The sequence below is a fragment of the Callorhinus ursinus genome, unplaced genomic scaffold (genome assembly GCF_003265705.2).
Source record: "Callorhinus ursinus isolate GAN/ISIS: 27379988/994484 unplaced genomic scaffold, GSC_fseal_2.0 scaffold3, whole genome shotgun sequence".
Lineage (NCBI taxonomy): Eukaryota > Metazoa > Chordata > Mammalia > Carnivora > Otariidae > Callorhinus > Callorhinus ursinus.
This window is the reverse complement of record NW_027397065.1, coordinates 24,601,440-24,618,609: the sequence shown is the minus strand read 5'-3', so window position 1 is coordinate 24,618,609 and position 17,170 is coordinate 24,601,440. Positions and strand designations below refer to the sequence as shown.

General features: G+C 38.2%; 1 protein-coding gene across 5 annotated transcripts in view; it reads right to left on the bottom strand.

The window, feature by feature from the left end:
• Positions 1 to 17,170, bottom strand: part of MAN2A1 (mannosidase alpha class 2A member 1) — a 165,385-nt gene that overhangs the window by 117,645 nt on the left and 30,570 nt on the right. For all 5 annotated transcript variants that reach the window (XM_073888998.1, XM_025866876.2, XM_073889008.1 and 2 more), the window contains one exon: positions 5,534 to 5,705. In XM_073888998.1, coding sequence (XP_073745099.1) covers positions 5,534 to 5,705 — 172 coding nt within the window. The remainder of the gene's footprint in view (positions 1 to 5,533; positions 5,706 to 17,170) is intronic.

Sequence of the window (17,170 nt, the reverse complement as noted above, 5' to 3'; positions counted from 1 at the left end):
TAGCTGAAGAATATTCAAATATGAAGCCTAAAAAGTAAAAAGAATGTTAACATCCTAGTCATTTTCAAAAATAAAACAAGCATAGACAGAAAATGTGTTGATTATTTAACGGGAGGAAGTTTCTTTTAAATCCACTGGATATGTGTTACAAGTAGGCACCATGACTATAATTGATTAAATTACTTTAAATCACACACACACACACACACACACACACACACACACACACAAAGGCTAGATGTTGTTTGCATGGATCTCCCTTTAGTTAACTAGATTCTCATTTTTAAAAGCTTATAGAGCTGAATACTGCTGCCACAGGGGGTGAGAATCAAACAAGTCACTGCTAGAATAGATTATGGGGATCATTTCAGTTATGTTTCTGTTAAGTTTCCACAATCAATTGGTATTCTTCAGGGACAATAAAAGCTTACATGGAACTCTGCTGGAATTAACAGGTTCTGTTCTGCAATAGCTAGCTTGCAAATTTAGGTACAGACATATAATCCATAGACTCATCTTCAAAAAGGAAAAAATAAGCCAGTGCATAAGCATTATACTAGCAGTCAAAAAAATTCTATCAGTTAACACCACTTAGTACAAGCTCAGAATTTTAAACACTGAAAGCACACCTATACATCTATTAACTTTTCCCCAAAACATACATTTAGGCAAGAAATACTAAGAATGTTATGTTTGAGTAAGTAGGGGGAAAAATGCCATCACCCTAATTCCACAGATAACTGTAATAAGTGAATAAAAGTGTACGATTATGCCAAGAAGGGAGAAAACTTTGACAAAGCTTGACCAGAAACAAAACTCATTTGCCCTAAGTTTGCTATAAACAATGTTTTCTTTGGGACTCCTAGGTGGCTCAGTCGGTTAAGCGTCTAACTTTGGTTCAGGTCATGATCTCAGGGTTCTGGGATTGAGCCTGTCAGGCTCCCCACTCAGGAGAGGGGTCTGCTTGTCCCTCTCCCTCTGCCCCTCCCTCCATTTGTGCTCTCTGTCTCTCCCTCAAATAAATATAAAATCTTAAAACAAAACAAAACAAAAAGAACAAACAAAAACAATATTTTCTTCAAGCAAAATGGTATCATCAAGATCAGGCCTATATTCCAGAATATTTCGCATTGCCAAAATAGCATCTGTCAAAAGAAGTTTAAGACAATGAATTGAGCATTAGATTCTAATTTGTATTCCCACTCCTTACCACATCTTACCATTTTCTATCCTTAATTTAGGTTGAATCCCGTAACATTGATATTTTTGTACATCAAAAATGGTGAAATACTGGCAATTTCATACAGCTCAACCTAAGTAAAATGGCCAAAAGAGTAGAAAAAGGAGAGAGAGATGTGCACCCAGCTAGAATAAGGAGAAGGGGACTCTTCCCATGCTATAAAGTCGGCAGTAGATCTAACAGATGCTACACAGATGAAACTAAAATTATTCAAGTACTGAGTTGCCATCATCCTACAAAAAAAATCAACATGGAGTCTCAAATCATAAAGAGAAAGGACTCTGAGAGATTTGGGCAACAGCCCCTAATTTGGAGGGCCAAGGACTGAAGCAAAGCTGTATCTTGGGACAGACACTAATCACTATCTCCATACTTCAACCTGAGGGCTCTTTGAGAGCTCAACCTACAGAGAAGCCTCTCGACCCCAAGGTCCTTTCTGCTGCAGAGGGCAGCTCCCTAATGCAGCCATCCTGGGAGGAAACAAGCATGGCCTCACCTTCCAAACAGCAGCAGGCAGCAAGCCCAGTTTCCTTCGGAGGTGGCTGGACTCTCTCCTATACTCTTGTGAAGCAGGACCTTCAGACAGGCCAAAGCTCTTACTTGGCTTACATGTCACAAAAGAGAAAGCTGAATGGAGAAAGCTAATCCTGGCCTCCTCAGCCTCATCCAGCAGAGAACAAACACTTCATAAATCTCCCCATCTTCCCACTGCCCCAGCTCCTCTCCTCCCCTCGGCCACTCCTTCTCATGACAGGGACCTCTTCTCCAGCTGCTGGGTCCCTGATGCTTATGCAATCTTTCAGAATCCAGCTCTCCAACAAAGGATCTGAGGGGGAATACATCAGCTAGCTTTCTTGTTTGCCAACAACACCTGCTGACTCCGGAGAGGAAATGCACTGGGAGACTCTCCTGGGCACACAAAACTGAGGACTACAAGTCCAAGCTTAACGAAGGGCTGGAAGAAAATGAGAGGCCATGCTACAGGGATCACAGGGACCATGTCCCAGGACAGGAAGAGTCTTATGAACGCACCAGGGCTGTGAGGGATGACCTGCAACCTTCCCTCTACGTCTGCCTCCTCTGCTTCCTTTTGTCCATCCTCATTTCACTCTCTAACAACTCAGAACGCTGGGCAGTAATACACTGATTAGCTGAGCTCAGGTCATAGCTGGCCTATCTGACCTGAGGCAGGAAGATGGAGGATCTGACATGTGTGAGAGGCCATTTCCCAAAAGGAAATCAGGGGGAATGGATGCTGGCCAGTAACTATTAACTAACACCCACAACAAGGAAACAAAGTATTTAGTTAGAACAGGAAGGAATCAAGGCCAGTTACACTCTCTGTTTTGGGACAAATTCCAGGTGTATGTACATCTGTTATTGTTCAAGGATGAATAAAAAGGAGGAAAATAATTGGACTTAAAGGGTACAACATAAAGAATGCAGAACTGAGGGGTAAAAAACAAACAAGCACACAAAAACAGTTAAAACCAAGCATTCAAAGCCAGAAAAGAACATGTTTCATACCCTCAAAGAACTGAATCTGAAGTGCGGGAAAAAAGAACCCTTAAGAAAAATCTCCCAAACATAGTAAATATAACAAAGAAGTCAAAAATGCATGTGGAAAAGCGAGACTCAATAACTAGAAAATTTAATCCCTAGAGAAAATAAAAACAGTATCTAGTAAGAGCAGAACACATAAGCCGAAGATATGTTTGAACTGACAGATGGAAAATTTAATAATAAGTTATACCTAGATACATGGTCAAAATTTAGAATTTTATGGATAAAATTTTAAAAATCCTAAAAATGTCTGAGCAGGGAAGTGGAGGGGAAGGTTATCTTCACTGAAGCAATACATTAAAAAGCTTTTTTAAGAAAGAAAGCATATATTTTATAGTTAAATTCTTTTATTAAAAGATAAAGACTCTCAGGATGACTTCGGAACTAAAGCTCTACACTGAGTGTCCAAGAGAAAGACTCAAAGTGACAAAAACTAAAGTAACAAGAGCTTTTAATATTTATTAAGGATTTAAAATATGCTAGGCATTGGGCTAAGCATTTATTTTTATTCATTCACTCTTCATAAAAACCAAATAAAATAGGTCCCAATATTATCCTCACTAGACAAAGAAAATGAGACACAGAGAGGTTAGGTAATTCGCCCAAAGGTCACACAAGAGATGGGAGTTGCCACAATTTGGACCCAGGCAGCCTCGTTCCAGGGCCGAACCATTTGAACTACTGTTCTAAATGAATTCTCTCTAATGTAACAAGGGCAGAGAGATCAGGCAAATCCAAACAAACTACAAGTGAGTGGTAGTTATAGTAATTTTAGTTATTAAAAGGAGAAAAGATAATTATTTGTCAGTGGTGAGAGTTAGAATTTATGATCAAGAAAAAGAAATACTCAGCTCAGGAGTGCCCAAACCTCGTCGCTCCTGCACCATTGGAGATATTCAGGAGGCAGCTGCAGAATGCATGACTGAATGAGCTAATAAGCAAAGATCGGGCACAAACCCTTATGTACTAAATTTAAAAAGTAATAAAATCCCTAAAAATAAAAGGGAGCTGACAGGGGAACAGTGGCAAAAAATAGGTAGAGTCACTTCTGCTATAAATGCTTGTTTCAAAAACAAAAATTTATTCCAAAGTGAATGATTATATCAGGGAGCAAATTTTGTATTGCTTAAGTGAAATTCTGTCCCTGAGAAACAGAAGTGAAGGCAGAAAACTGCACCCAGTTGAACCCAACCACACAGGGATACACAAGACACACACACACACACACACGCACCCTCCAAGGTCTACCAGCTACCTCAGTTCACTGTGTTCACAATCATCCACATATGCCAAAAAACTTCCTGTCAGATTTCAGATAACCCACTTTCTACCACTTTGCACTAACTCACAATCTGTACCCTTTCTGACATCCACATCTACAAGTATAAATTTCAGGTCTTTTATTGTAGCATTTATGTTATTTCTAACCACCTAACATATGTAAAACTCTACCAGCATCTTTATTAGATTCCCATCTCTTCTGTGTGTGTGTGTGTGTGTGTGTGTGTGTGTGTGTGTGTGTGTATCACTAGCAAAGTTTTTGAATGCTGTGCCCTATCAAGGAAAAAAAAAAAGGTCTGATGGATAATGATGGAAAACCAAATCTCTCCAAATTATCTTTAAATATTTGTGTCAACTTCCATCAAAATCCTTTTCTTTTTTGATACAGTAGGAAGAATTTAACAAACTAATTCTAAAGCTCCTTGGGAAAATTAAGTGGTCACTCATTAAAAGAATTTTTCAGTAAAGAAAGACAAAGGGAGATTTAAATTGCCCGTTAATGAAACAGATCTTAAAGCCACGACAATCAGAGTCAAGCAGAAAAGTCCATGAAAGAAGTCAGAAAACCCAGAAATCAATGTATATTTAACTACAACAAAGATGGCACTTCAAATCAGTAGGGAAAAAAAATGGACAATTTACATCTTAGGGCAGCAGCAGAGCACAGCATGGGAGGGAACAGCCTGTGGGGCTGGACAGGCAGCCCCGGATGGCACGCCAGCAAGGCACATCCCAGCTGGGTGACCCCGGACGACCAGTGTCTTTATCTGTAAAACGAGGACAGTCATTGTACCTACTTCACAGGACTGCTGCAAGGATTGTCAGTTATCATTTGTGAAGTGCTCAGAACAGGCACTAAAACAGTAAGTGCTATATATGTGGTATTAAATAAATAAAAGAAAGCAATTCATGCTATGATAATCTTTTAAACTCTTGGGAGAAGGGAGGGACACATGGGGAACAGATTCTCCCATCATACCACACTGAGAAAATATGCATTATCAGTAATCAAAAATCCAAATTAAAATATTTCAACCATCAAATTGGTCAAAGTTTTAGAAAAAAATTATACTGGTGGCCAACGAGGCAGAGACATTGGTACAATTCTATATGGAAGATAGAAGAATACTCTGAAACAATCTTTCCAGGGGTCACTTTGATTATATGCTTCAAAAACCGTTTAAAATATTAAGCCCCTTTGACCTAGTAATTCAATTTTCGGGACAAAGTTGGAACATAAGGACTTCAACAGAAAGTTTCGAGTCACTTTTTCAGAGATGAACCAGAATCAGGGAAAAAAGGATGTGAAGAAATATTTTAGTTTCAGACATAATGCTAAGAATTTTTACCTTCTAAAAATTCAACTCTTGTTTCACTGTATAATTGTTTCATATTACCAAATTGTGAAAACAAAAAACAAACAAACAAAAAAACAGTTTTAAAACAAACCTTTTAACAGCATCCTTCTTCGGCTTATCTATAGTGTCCCACCACTTTGAAAGGTAAGAAATCTCAGACCACATAAATTTTCTCCGTGAGTCTTCTTTCAGCTTGATGACCATGTTATTAAAAATATACTGAGTCATCTCTCTAAAGTAGTCATCAAAAGTCTTCAACCAACCTAAATCAAGACACAAATATACAACAAAGGTCTGATTCGTATGTCTGATTTCAACTCAGTCACATTCCATTGCATCACCTTTGGATACCCTTAGATGTTTCATTCATATGAAGACACATTTAAAAATTTCAGGAATGTTTCAAGTAGTGAAATTCCATTTCAATGGACATGAAACTCAAAAAGTCACTAATGACAAAAACACTCTGAAAACTGCACAAATTCAGATAGAGATGAGGAAAAAAATGAGAAAAATGACCTGAGGCCAAAAAGCATTTATTTATGCTTAGTAATTATAGTATTGAATTCAATTATTTATAATTTATCTCTAATTTAAGGAATTTGCTTTAATTCTAAAAATCTGAACAGCGTTAACCAGCTGGCAGTACTACTCATAATGTAATGAAAACTGTATCCTTTCATACCACATCTGATATTCCCTACCCATTTTAGTAAGTAAACTTAAGAAAAAGAAAAGTATAAACTATATAAGAGCCAGCAGCAAAGCAGTAAGGTAATTAAGAGCACTATTATGAATACAGAGAAGTAGAATTATGCCAAGAACGGGCATTAGTTTCCAAAGGCTGTAAATTTTTCCATTTTTTGGAAGTACAAACTGACACTAATCAAACAACACAAGTGTATACATGTATGTCAAGTCTTTTTCAAAAGAAAATTGTAGATACTGAGGACTTAGTTCTCAGACTTTTCTCAAATACCCTGGAAATTTTATCTAAAGATATTTGCAATTTCACTATAAAGAAACATCTTTTTATAAGATTCTATTTATTTGACAGAGAGAGAGAAAGAGAGCACAAGCAGGGGGAGCGGCAGGCAGAGGGAGAAGCAGACTCCCCGCTGAACAGGGAGCCTGACGCAGGACTCGATTCCAGGACCCTGGGATCATGACCTGAGCTGAAGGCAGACGCTTAACTGACTGAGCCACCCAGGTGCCCCATCCCTATAAAGAAACATTTTTAACAGGACCCATAGGTCCAAGCATAGCCCTATCTGGCAGAGCATTAAAGCAACATGATAAGCAGCCAAGGCAAAATCATACCCAGCTATCCACTGGCCACATGGACCTTCCAAAGAACAACCTCTTATCTATGAAATCTTACAGAGAGATAGGAGTTTCTATACATCCAGGCTAAACTACTGCTCTATTTTGTCCAAACCTCAAACATGTGGGGAGACTAAAATATTAAGGGGTCAACTGGTTAGTTCTTTTGTCTATAATTAATATCTGAAATATACTATATTAGCTGAAAAATAATAAAATGTGCTAGGGCAGAGAAGACAATGCAACTGTTTTGACAATGTAAATATGAGCTTCTGAAAAGGGCACTGACACTCTGTATTTCTCCCTTTTGCTTTAACTAAAATCTATTCATTCATTCCATAGTTATTTAGTGAGCATGTACAAAGTGACAGGTATGAAGCTAGAAGCCAAAGAGGAATTCAGTGTAAAATATTCTTTACAGGACTTTCTTGATCTGGGGCACCTTTAAGTACTTTTAAAGTCACCAAAGAATACTATGTGGATAATTTAACTTTTCCATGTTTAAGTAAAAAGCCTATACATATAGAAAATTCAAAGATAGCTCATGAAATAGTGCTTTGCAAAGAATCCCATCTTGCTTGGCAAAGGTACAAACTTGGACTCCTGCCCCAGACCACAAAGCCAAGATCCACATCTGGATTCCCAAGGACAAGCAAAGAAAATCCAACCCACCCCAAGAATGCTCTAACTCACTGCTAATGCTGACCATGCCAACATCTAAGACAAAAAAACATCAAGTGCTCAGACCAGAGTCCAGGATGTAACACAGCACTTGATAAATGTTAGTTGCTATTATTATTATCATCTTCATCAGTCTTTAATGGACCCTTCCCCATCTCTACAATCAAAACAGGTGAAAGAGGAAATAAAAAGATATTTCTAACAACTAAATTTTGAAAAGGGCACATTTATTTAAAACATTTAAATAAACTGTTCCACATCTTAAACATATTGGTAACCCAAAACTTTGGTTTGCAAAGAATTCATTCTATGCCCCTATTAAGGGCTGAATTGTGTCCCCTCAAAATTCCTATGTTGAAATCCTAAACCTCAATACCTCAGAATGCAACTGTATGTGGAGACAGGGTCTTTCAAGAGGTGATTAAGGTATAATAAGGTCATGAAGGTGGGCCCTAATCCAATATGTCCTTACAAGAAAAAGCAATTAGGACACAGACATACACAGAGGGAAGACCATGCGAAGACAGAGGGCTATCTGCAAGCCAAGACGAGAGGCCTTCAGAAGAAACCAACACTGCTGACACCTTGATTTTGGACTTCCAGCTTCCATAACTGTAAGGAAATAAATTTCTGTTGCTTAAGCCACCCAGTCTGTAGTACTTTGGGATGGCAACCCTAGCAAACTAATTTAGCCCTAGAAGAAATCAGTGTTATTACCATCTGAAAAATAAAGATTGCACTGTGGGGAGAATTTATTTTACCAAGTACCATAATAATATTTAATTTAACATGTATCTACCTCCATATTGCAAGACTGAGCTAAAATCAAATGTTTGTAAGTGACCTCTACTTCTGCACCATGCTATTATTATACATGTGCAGTAAGGACCATGTAAATTCTTGAATTGGCTCTGTGAAAATTACTGTCTTTAAGACATCACACATAGGTATTTTACCTAAATTTTAACAAAGGTCAAAACTAAGCCCTAATTATTTGGCTATTGACTCAATGAAAGAAAAGAACTATGAACAACGGAATTACTCCAAAATTAATTTAATAATAAAACTCTAGTAATCTAGCATAAAAAGCAAATTTAGAGGAAATTGTCTTTATGAAGATGAATAAGTAACAGGGTTTTTTTTTCTTTTTTAAGTACAATTACTTGTTTTCATCAGTTATAATTTGTTATTAGCTAAGATCCTTTCAAAGAATAGTTTATCACAGGAGTTTTCATAAAGAAATCACAGTGACTGATTAATTCATTTTGCCTTCAACACTTCATTTGCCCTTCAACAATCATGCAGAAAATATGTCAAAGATACTTACGTGAGCCAAAACACATGCTCAGAGATGTCAACTTAAAAGCCTTCCATAAAACTCATCTATAATAGATACTAATATCACTACAATATAACACAATTAATGAAGAATGAACTAAAAGATAGCCTCTTGCAGCTTTCAATATTGAGTAATATAACAGTAAATTAGCTTTTATTGCTCTTATACAATAGAGTAATCAAGTATTCCCTTTTACACTGAATTGGCTCTTTCTTTTCCTCAATTACTGTAAAACTACAATTGTAATATTAACATAAGACCAATCAGAAAGACAGTATTTTATGAAAAGTTGTATGGGATGATTTTTTGTGACATAAAGTTATATTCCTACCTCTGGATTTAATAATCTTAGGACATTGAGTTGCAAACTGATTTACTTAAGTGGTCAATTCACAGCCTTTTTCTTTCCCTTGAATACACTTGGAAATTGAACTAGGGCTAGAATAGCACGAAGAATACCTTTCCATTTATTCTTTTTCCCCTCTAACAACACTTTAACCCATAAAACAGCTAATCACCATTTTTAAGTAAGTGGGGAAATATCTGAAACAAAGAATACATAATTAGAAGTTCTTTAAAGCAGGCATAACTCCAAATTTGCTATCACTGTTTTATCATAAAAAATTTTAAGTTCTAAAATATAAAGCCTAATAAAGTTGACAACTCTATTGCTTATTTTTAATGCTTGTGAACAATTAAGCACCTCGTAACTGCCTCACTGACAAAACACTTTTTAAAATTTCACTCTTGATCTTGCTTCAAAATCTAAAGACTTTGTGGCACTCTGATCCTCTCAAGGAACACTCAGCTTCATTTGGTTCAAGGGCATACACAGCACCAATTTAGCACTTGGGCAAGGGGATCCCTTCCTGAGCCCTGGTCACTTGAGGGATATTCCCATTCTTCCTCTGACCACAGTCCTTTCACACAATAAATTCCCAAAGCAAAGAACCTGCCTACCCAGAGCCTGCTCTGACCTGCCCTTCTGAGTACCAGGGCCCAGAAATCTGTGTTCAAACAGCCTCAAGCCAGTTCCTAGAGTCCACCAGGGGCCTTCTATATGTTTTTCTACAGGGAAGTTGACCTGCAGGTGGAACCTCCCTAGCCTGAGCAATGGGCAGAGGGGATGCAGTTTGCAGGGGTGTGGGAAGAGTGCTGGGGTGTCTGCAAAGGAGGGCCTGGTTTAGGACAGGGCCATTTCTGGGAAACAGGGTTGGGCTACCATAGGCTGGCTCTTCCCACATGCACCAACACATTCTAGTAGAGAACTGGAGCCTGATCAATCTCAACCCACACATGGCCTTACTGATAATGGTGCTATTTCTCAAGGCAGGATGAAAAGACCTATCTTTATTTAGCAATGTATCAGTTTGATTTATAACTTTTAAATGTTTATACAAAGGGCCTCAGGGCCTCCAGGTATTTCTGCCCCAATTCCTACAAATTTGAAAACCTATAACCTGAACTTCAAAGCATTCAATTCTCATGAAGCCAGCACCTGGTATGAAGCCTACACCATCAAGAATTCAGTAAGTATGTGATAGATGAATGAAATGTGTGGCCAAAAGGATAGGGGGAAAAAAGGTATATGAAATATAAAAACAAATTTATTACTCCAACTAGAAATGAAACCAAAAGGAAAAGACACTGCTCACATACACAATTAGCTCTAAAGCATTCATTGTCTGTTCTGATGCTAACCTAATAATCTTTGGCCATTATCTTTTAAGGTTCTATTTTATATTTAAAAAAGCTCTGTCAGCCCTAAGATGATTTAAAACACACATCCCCTCAAATCATCGCTACACTGTTGTGATTTTAACTGCTATAATGATTTTTTTAATGACTACATTTATTCTACTCAAAGTTAAATAGGTACCGAATGTTAAGAAAGCATAGTAAATTTTGAATCAAAAATAATTATATCCAGATAATAAACATGTAAAAACTACAACTTAAGCTTCAGGTTACTTCTGTTTTAACATAATATTCTCAAATTAAAAAATAAATATAAATATTCATAAAATAAGAAAACTTCATTTTAGTAATTAAGTTATTGTCTACCAACATATGATCAACAGGTTTCTCCCATCACTTGTCAAATCCTTCCATAGTTGACTGCAATAGCCAGTCTTACACTTAAGGCATCACGTACCATCTTAATTGGTATTATCGTAACTCAAATCCGCTGCTGATTAATTTTAATTCTAACATTTCTATTATAAGTTAAGCTTGTCTCCCCCCGCCCTGATAAACTGTGAAAGAGTTTTCACCAACGTCTTGTTCCAGTTTATTCATTCAAACACAAACCAAGCCTCTAATAAGGCAAAGCAATAAAGCTAATCAATGAAAACAGATTCCACAGTGAAAATAGGAAAGAAATGCCGTGGGAATAATAGAAGTGGTGAATTCCTACCAGGAGGACAGAAGAGATTCTTAGAATAGTCATCATCTGTATAGAGGAAAAAGGCGGTAGTTCCCAAATAGAAGGAAGAGCATATGGAAAAGACACTAAGCCACGAAGGTCTGTGTCAGTTTCAGGGAGCAGAAGGCAGGCGGGTATGGCTGCGTGGCAGCTTACATGGTGGGAGTACGGAGAGAAATAAAAATAGAAGTGGGGGTCAGATCGCCGAAAATCTTCTAAACCATTCTTGATTCTTGCTGAAAATTTAGGAGGAAGGAAGTTAAGGTCTTTTGATCTGTGCTTTCAAAAATGAGTGTGCTGTGAATGTAAAGGACAGACGAAGATGGTAAAGTAGAAAACAGGAAACGAGGCCACTGCAAAAATTCTGCTGGAAAATGTTTATGAGGCCAAGGAGGCAAAATGGAGAGAAGATGCTAACTGACTGAAGCTCCCAAGAGAGAGAAGAGAGAGACTCAAAGACGAAGCTGAGGTTTTCCAAAGACCTGTGAGTCTCTGGAAACCTAGAAGCCTGCTGAATACTATAAATGCTTCTGAACTCAGGTTTCCAGAATCACCTCACCTTTTTCCCAGATGATTCAGTGTCATCTAATAGTTTTCAAAGCATATCAGCTTCACGTCCACGAAGTTGTTTGAGATACAGCACTTTTTGAACCCGTGTAAGATGCCCTCACTGGAAATTCTATCCCACACCACGGGAGCCATCTGCATTACTGTTAGGACAGCTAGGGTTTTGTTCACCCTGCAGCTGTATGTATAATGTCCAATTGTGACCCCTTTACTATAGTGCTTTTCTAAATGCCCTTTAAAAGACCCGCATACCTCGATAGTTGACACCTGCCATTGTGAGATCAACCTACACAATAATTTCTAAATCTGGGCTAAATTTACTTCCCTCCCTTGTTAAGGACTCCATCCATGAGCATCAATTCACACTGAGTAGGACACTTCAGGCCTACTACGTCTTCCCCAAACAGGGCTTAGTGGTCTGAAAAAAATGAAAAGTGTCTATAATATGAAAGACACCGTTAGAAGTAAAAGTAAAAGTGACTTCCTTTGAGGAGTTACTCTTAGGATACGAGGCTATTTGGCCTTACGGTCAAGGCAAATGTGGGGCAAATTATCAGTTTCTAAAAGAAACCATTTAAAAGCTGGAAAAATACTGCTTCGAAATGACTTGCTAATTGTAAAATATGCAGCAATGAGGAAAACCACTCACCATCTCATGTACTCAAGTAGTATTTAAGGACAGGGACATCCATTTCAAAAAGGATAGACCAGAAGGAAAAAAGGAGGGGAAACAGTGTGGTGAGGTGTCTACTTTTGCAAGACAGTTCATAAAATGTTTTATATGATTAATCATACTAAAGTGGATGACATCTGGCACGGAAACACTTAAAAGACCTTCTTCCTAGAAGCTCTGCCTGTGGTTTCAGAAGTATTACCTTCCAGAAACAATATTAATAGTTACAAGTCCGAGTCCAGAGCTTGGGTTCAAGCCCAGGCCTGCCACCAACACATTACTTGGACTCTCTTCTGCCTCAGTTTTCTCACCTGTGAAATAAGGGTAATAACAGGACTTTTGTCATAAAGTTGTTGAGAGCAGTAATGGATTTAATACGTGAAGAGAACAGTGCCTGAAACACAGTAAAGTCCCATAAAAATTAGCAATTATTTGTATAACTGGCACATCGGTGAGCTCTGAAGCACCCAGACTGGACAGACAAAAGTAACCAAAATAGGAGAATGGGGACATGTCTGATGATCACCTACACCTCTAGGTGCTACTTGATATATATGCTCCTAAGGAATGCAGTCCAGTGAGAGCCGCAACAATCAGCATTCTCCCTCTGAAAAAGAACCTCAATACACCAATTTCAGAGATCGCTTAAAAAGATAATTCTAAAGAGCTATGTAAACATTTAACTCTTAGTGCCAACATTTTCTTAATTAAGATTGCCAGATAAAATACAGGATGCCAAGTTAAATTTGAATTTCAGATAAATAATGAATAAATGTTTACTGTGTGTTCCATATGATATTTAGTGTATATGTACACTAAAAAAATATACACTAAAAAAATTATTGTTTATTGGAAATGTAAGCTTAACTTACATTTTTTTTTAAAGTTAAATCTGACAACCCAAGGGGCTCCTGGATGGCAAAGTCGGTTAAGCATCCGACTCTTGGTTTCGGCTCAGGTCATGATCTCAGGGTCCTGAGATCAAGCCCTGAGTCAGGATCTGCGCTCAGCAGGGAGTCGGCTTGGGATTTTTCTCTCTCTCCCTCTGCCCCTCCTCCTGCTCGAGCACTCTCTAAAATAAATAAATAAAATCTTTAAAAAAAATCTGGCAACTCTAGTAACAGCCCAAGGTTCAGATAAATGTGCCAAACTAGTTAACGCCCATAAAGCAAGAAAATCATTTGAACTAAATAAAATATCTTGAGAAGCAGCATGGTAAGTAGAAAGAACAGAGATCTTAGAATCAGGCAAATCTGAGCTTTAATTCGCCATCCTGTGCCAATTTATAACTGATGGATCTCGAAGACATTAGTATATTGCCCTTAGCCTCACCGTCTTCACCTGGTAAATGGGGTTTAATTTACCAGTTTTGAGGGTTGCAGAATGGATTACATGGATTACATGAAGCAACACACACTAAACACTCCCCTGATACAAGACAGGCAATGAATACCAGTTCTCACTCAGTTCTTCCTCATGCTCCAGAAACTCAAATTTCCCATCACAGTGGCCAAAACCAAAGAACTCATTTTATCCCTCAATTATTAAACAGAACAAAGCGCTCCCCAAACTGTGCCCACAAACAAACCTCTCCTCTCTTGACCATCTCCTTCCACTCAGCAGGTTCCTTTGGCAGATGGAGATGCAAGTCTCCCCTGCTTTCACCCTTCTGGGCGTTACCCAACTATGGCTGACCAGAACTCTTTTCTTCTGATTGCTGAACAATACATGAGCAGAAAACCTTTAAAATAATGTCACACTGTGATTTCCTCATGTTTTTGTTCTCTCTTGCTTTTTTTTTTTTTAAGAAAAAGGGCATAGGGGCATCTACATGGTTCAGACGATTAAGGGTGACTCTTAATTTTGGCTCAGGTTGTGATCTTGGGATCGTGAGACTGAGCCCCAAGTCCGGCTCTACACTCAGCAGGGAGTCTGCTTGGATTCTCTCTCCCTCTCCCCTCACCCCACTTATACCACTCTAAAATAAATAAATAAATCTTTAAGGAAAAAAAAAGAATAAGGGTACATACACTCATTTCAAATTACCATATAATGCTAAATGCAAAATTCTGTTTCCTTAATTTTAAAAATAAGTGAAAAACCCTACTCACTCATTTGAATCAATAAAAACTCTGTAAAACAACTGCAAATGCACAAAATAAAGTGATTTTCCACTGTGGCTCTTGTGCCTAGGTCTCTGATTTGGAGTCATACCACATGGGGGATTATCTTCTAATGTTCATTTTACAAATTGCTTAACTAACAATATGCTGTCCAACTTTCCATTTAGTATACCTTATCTACTCTCTACACGCTGTGACTTTTTTGAAGGAAAATTAACTAAATATTTCAGCAGTTTAAGTAGTGGGAAGGAAAGAATTAAGATTGTAGATACAAAGGTGCTGTAATTGTGTTTTAATCAGCTTATTAAATATAACATGAACATGTATCAATCAACTAACATTTAATTTCATGGTCTATGATTCAAAACTTTTCAAAAGCATACCAGTACGAAGTTATCAGCATTCACTTAACAATTCCTTTCCAATTTTGTTTTAACTCATGTAAACCATATAAAATACTGTATGACAACTGTTACATGTCCTCATAGACTGGAAGAAGGCATGATTAGGAATTAAAATACAAAACATAATTTGAAATTTATCTGTCTTGTGAGGTATCAGAACTTGATCCAAAAAGAAAAACACCCACATATATAAAAACACAGCAACAGAATTCTTAAAGTTAGGGAACTCAATATAGGAATCTTTCATAAGTCTATTTCAAACATTCCTATCCCCAACAGACAAAACTCCGATGAAACAAACCACTGAGCTAAAGTTTGTTTTAAACTGTTGCTGCAGAAAATGCAAACAAATCTCTATAAATCTCATTTAGAAAGTAAACCGCCTAACTGCACATTCATTTAGGAGTATTATACGAAGATTTCCCATTACAGAGTCACATTTTGACTTGGAATGTTTGCGCACACACTTATCTCTTTTCTTCCACTGAAAGTGGGGTTTCTTCATGATCTGAATGATTTACTTCTTCACAGAATAATTTAGCTTACCTAAACTCTACTTTTGTGAAGGAGCTGTGAAAATTATCAAGAAAAGCCAGCGGGTTCCGTTCTCTATTTTGCTTGGTAGCAAAAATCGCTATCGCTTTCGCTTTCAAAGGTCCATGGGGGAGCCTGGGTGGCTCAGTCGTTAAGCATCTGCCTTTGGCTCAGGTCATGATCCCCCGGGTGCTGGAATCGAGCCCCGCATCGGGCTCCCTGCTCCCTGGGAAGCCTGCTTCTCCCTCTCCCACTTCCCCTGCTTGTGTTCCCTCCCTTGCTCTCTCTCTCTCTGTCAAATAAATAAATAAAATCTTTAAAAAAATAAAAAAATAAAAGGTCCGCGACGGACTATTATTTCTTCCTCAAGTGGAGGAGGGCCTGAGGGTAAGGGTCATTAACATCTTTTACTAAGACAAAAAGACTCAACCCTGGTTGCTAAAATACCAACAGAAAGATTCACTTAGAGCAGTCAGGACCAGGGATTAGAGAAATCTCCCCACGGAACAACACACTAACTACAGCGGGAACCCCTAAGACAAACAAACAAAATCTCAAAGGCATAGGCAATCCCTCCCCTTGAAGAGCTTCATATCATCTGCTGTTTGTATTTAAAATTACAAAGCACATTTAAAAATTTTTTTTTTTTTTAAGGAATAGACGACAACAGGAAGAAGAGATGGAGGGAAGCTAAAGAAATGCGCAAGTCAAGGTCCAATGTTTCATCTGAGTCTGCAGAATCACATTCCCTGGTTCAATGGTTTATTTAACCGAATGAGTCAGTACCATGTGCCGCTGACTCTTCTGGGCATTAGCGACCTGCTGGTTATAAGACAAAGTGTGAGCCCTCACTGAGCTTACAATCTAGTGAGGAGACGAAGCAGAAGTGCTGTAAACGTTGACATCTCTGTCTGTGTGCAAGTATGGAAGGTTCAAGAAGCTTCAGAGGGGCATGGAGACAGGTCAGGAAGGCCTCATCTCTATTTAGCAATTACTATATGCCACTTGTTGGGCTAGGCAATGAGACAGACTGAACAGGAGGCACATGTTCTCTGTCCCTTGAGTGTACTCAGGTGGGAGGTCCAGGTAAAGTAACAAGGAATTCCTGTGGTGTCACTTAATGCCCCTGGAAGTCTGACAAGTTGGTAACGCCTTCATCATGAATAGTGGCACTCACCTTCTAGGGTTACTGTGAGCACTCAATGTTTATAAAACATTTGGCATGCTACCTGGAAAATCACAAATTTTATTATTACACTTAAGCGTACATGTTCTAGAATTACAAGAAATGAGATTGGTGGAAACTGAGGATAGCAGAAAAGGGGAAGAGACAATAAAAGTCTTTAAAAAATCTAAAAGGGAGGAGAAATGGGTTCACATGAGGACTTGCAAGACATACTGCAAAATGTATTGACGACCCTAGAAGAAACTGGATACAATGGAATCACATCACACACCCAATTAAGAGACAAGAACTGAACGGGCAGAGAAGAAAGGAGAGAATAATTTAAATACAACAGGGGCTCTGCCACCATTTCACTCAATAAGGGAATAGTTCAGAGTGAATGAGATTTACAGAGAAAATCATCTGTAGTCCTACAGGCAAACTCGGATCCCACCTATCAAGTGTGAACACCTCACCTCACTGTACGTCTAGAT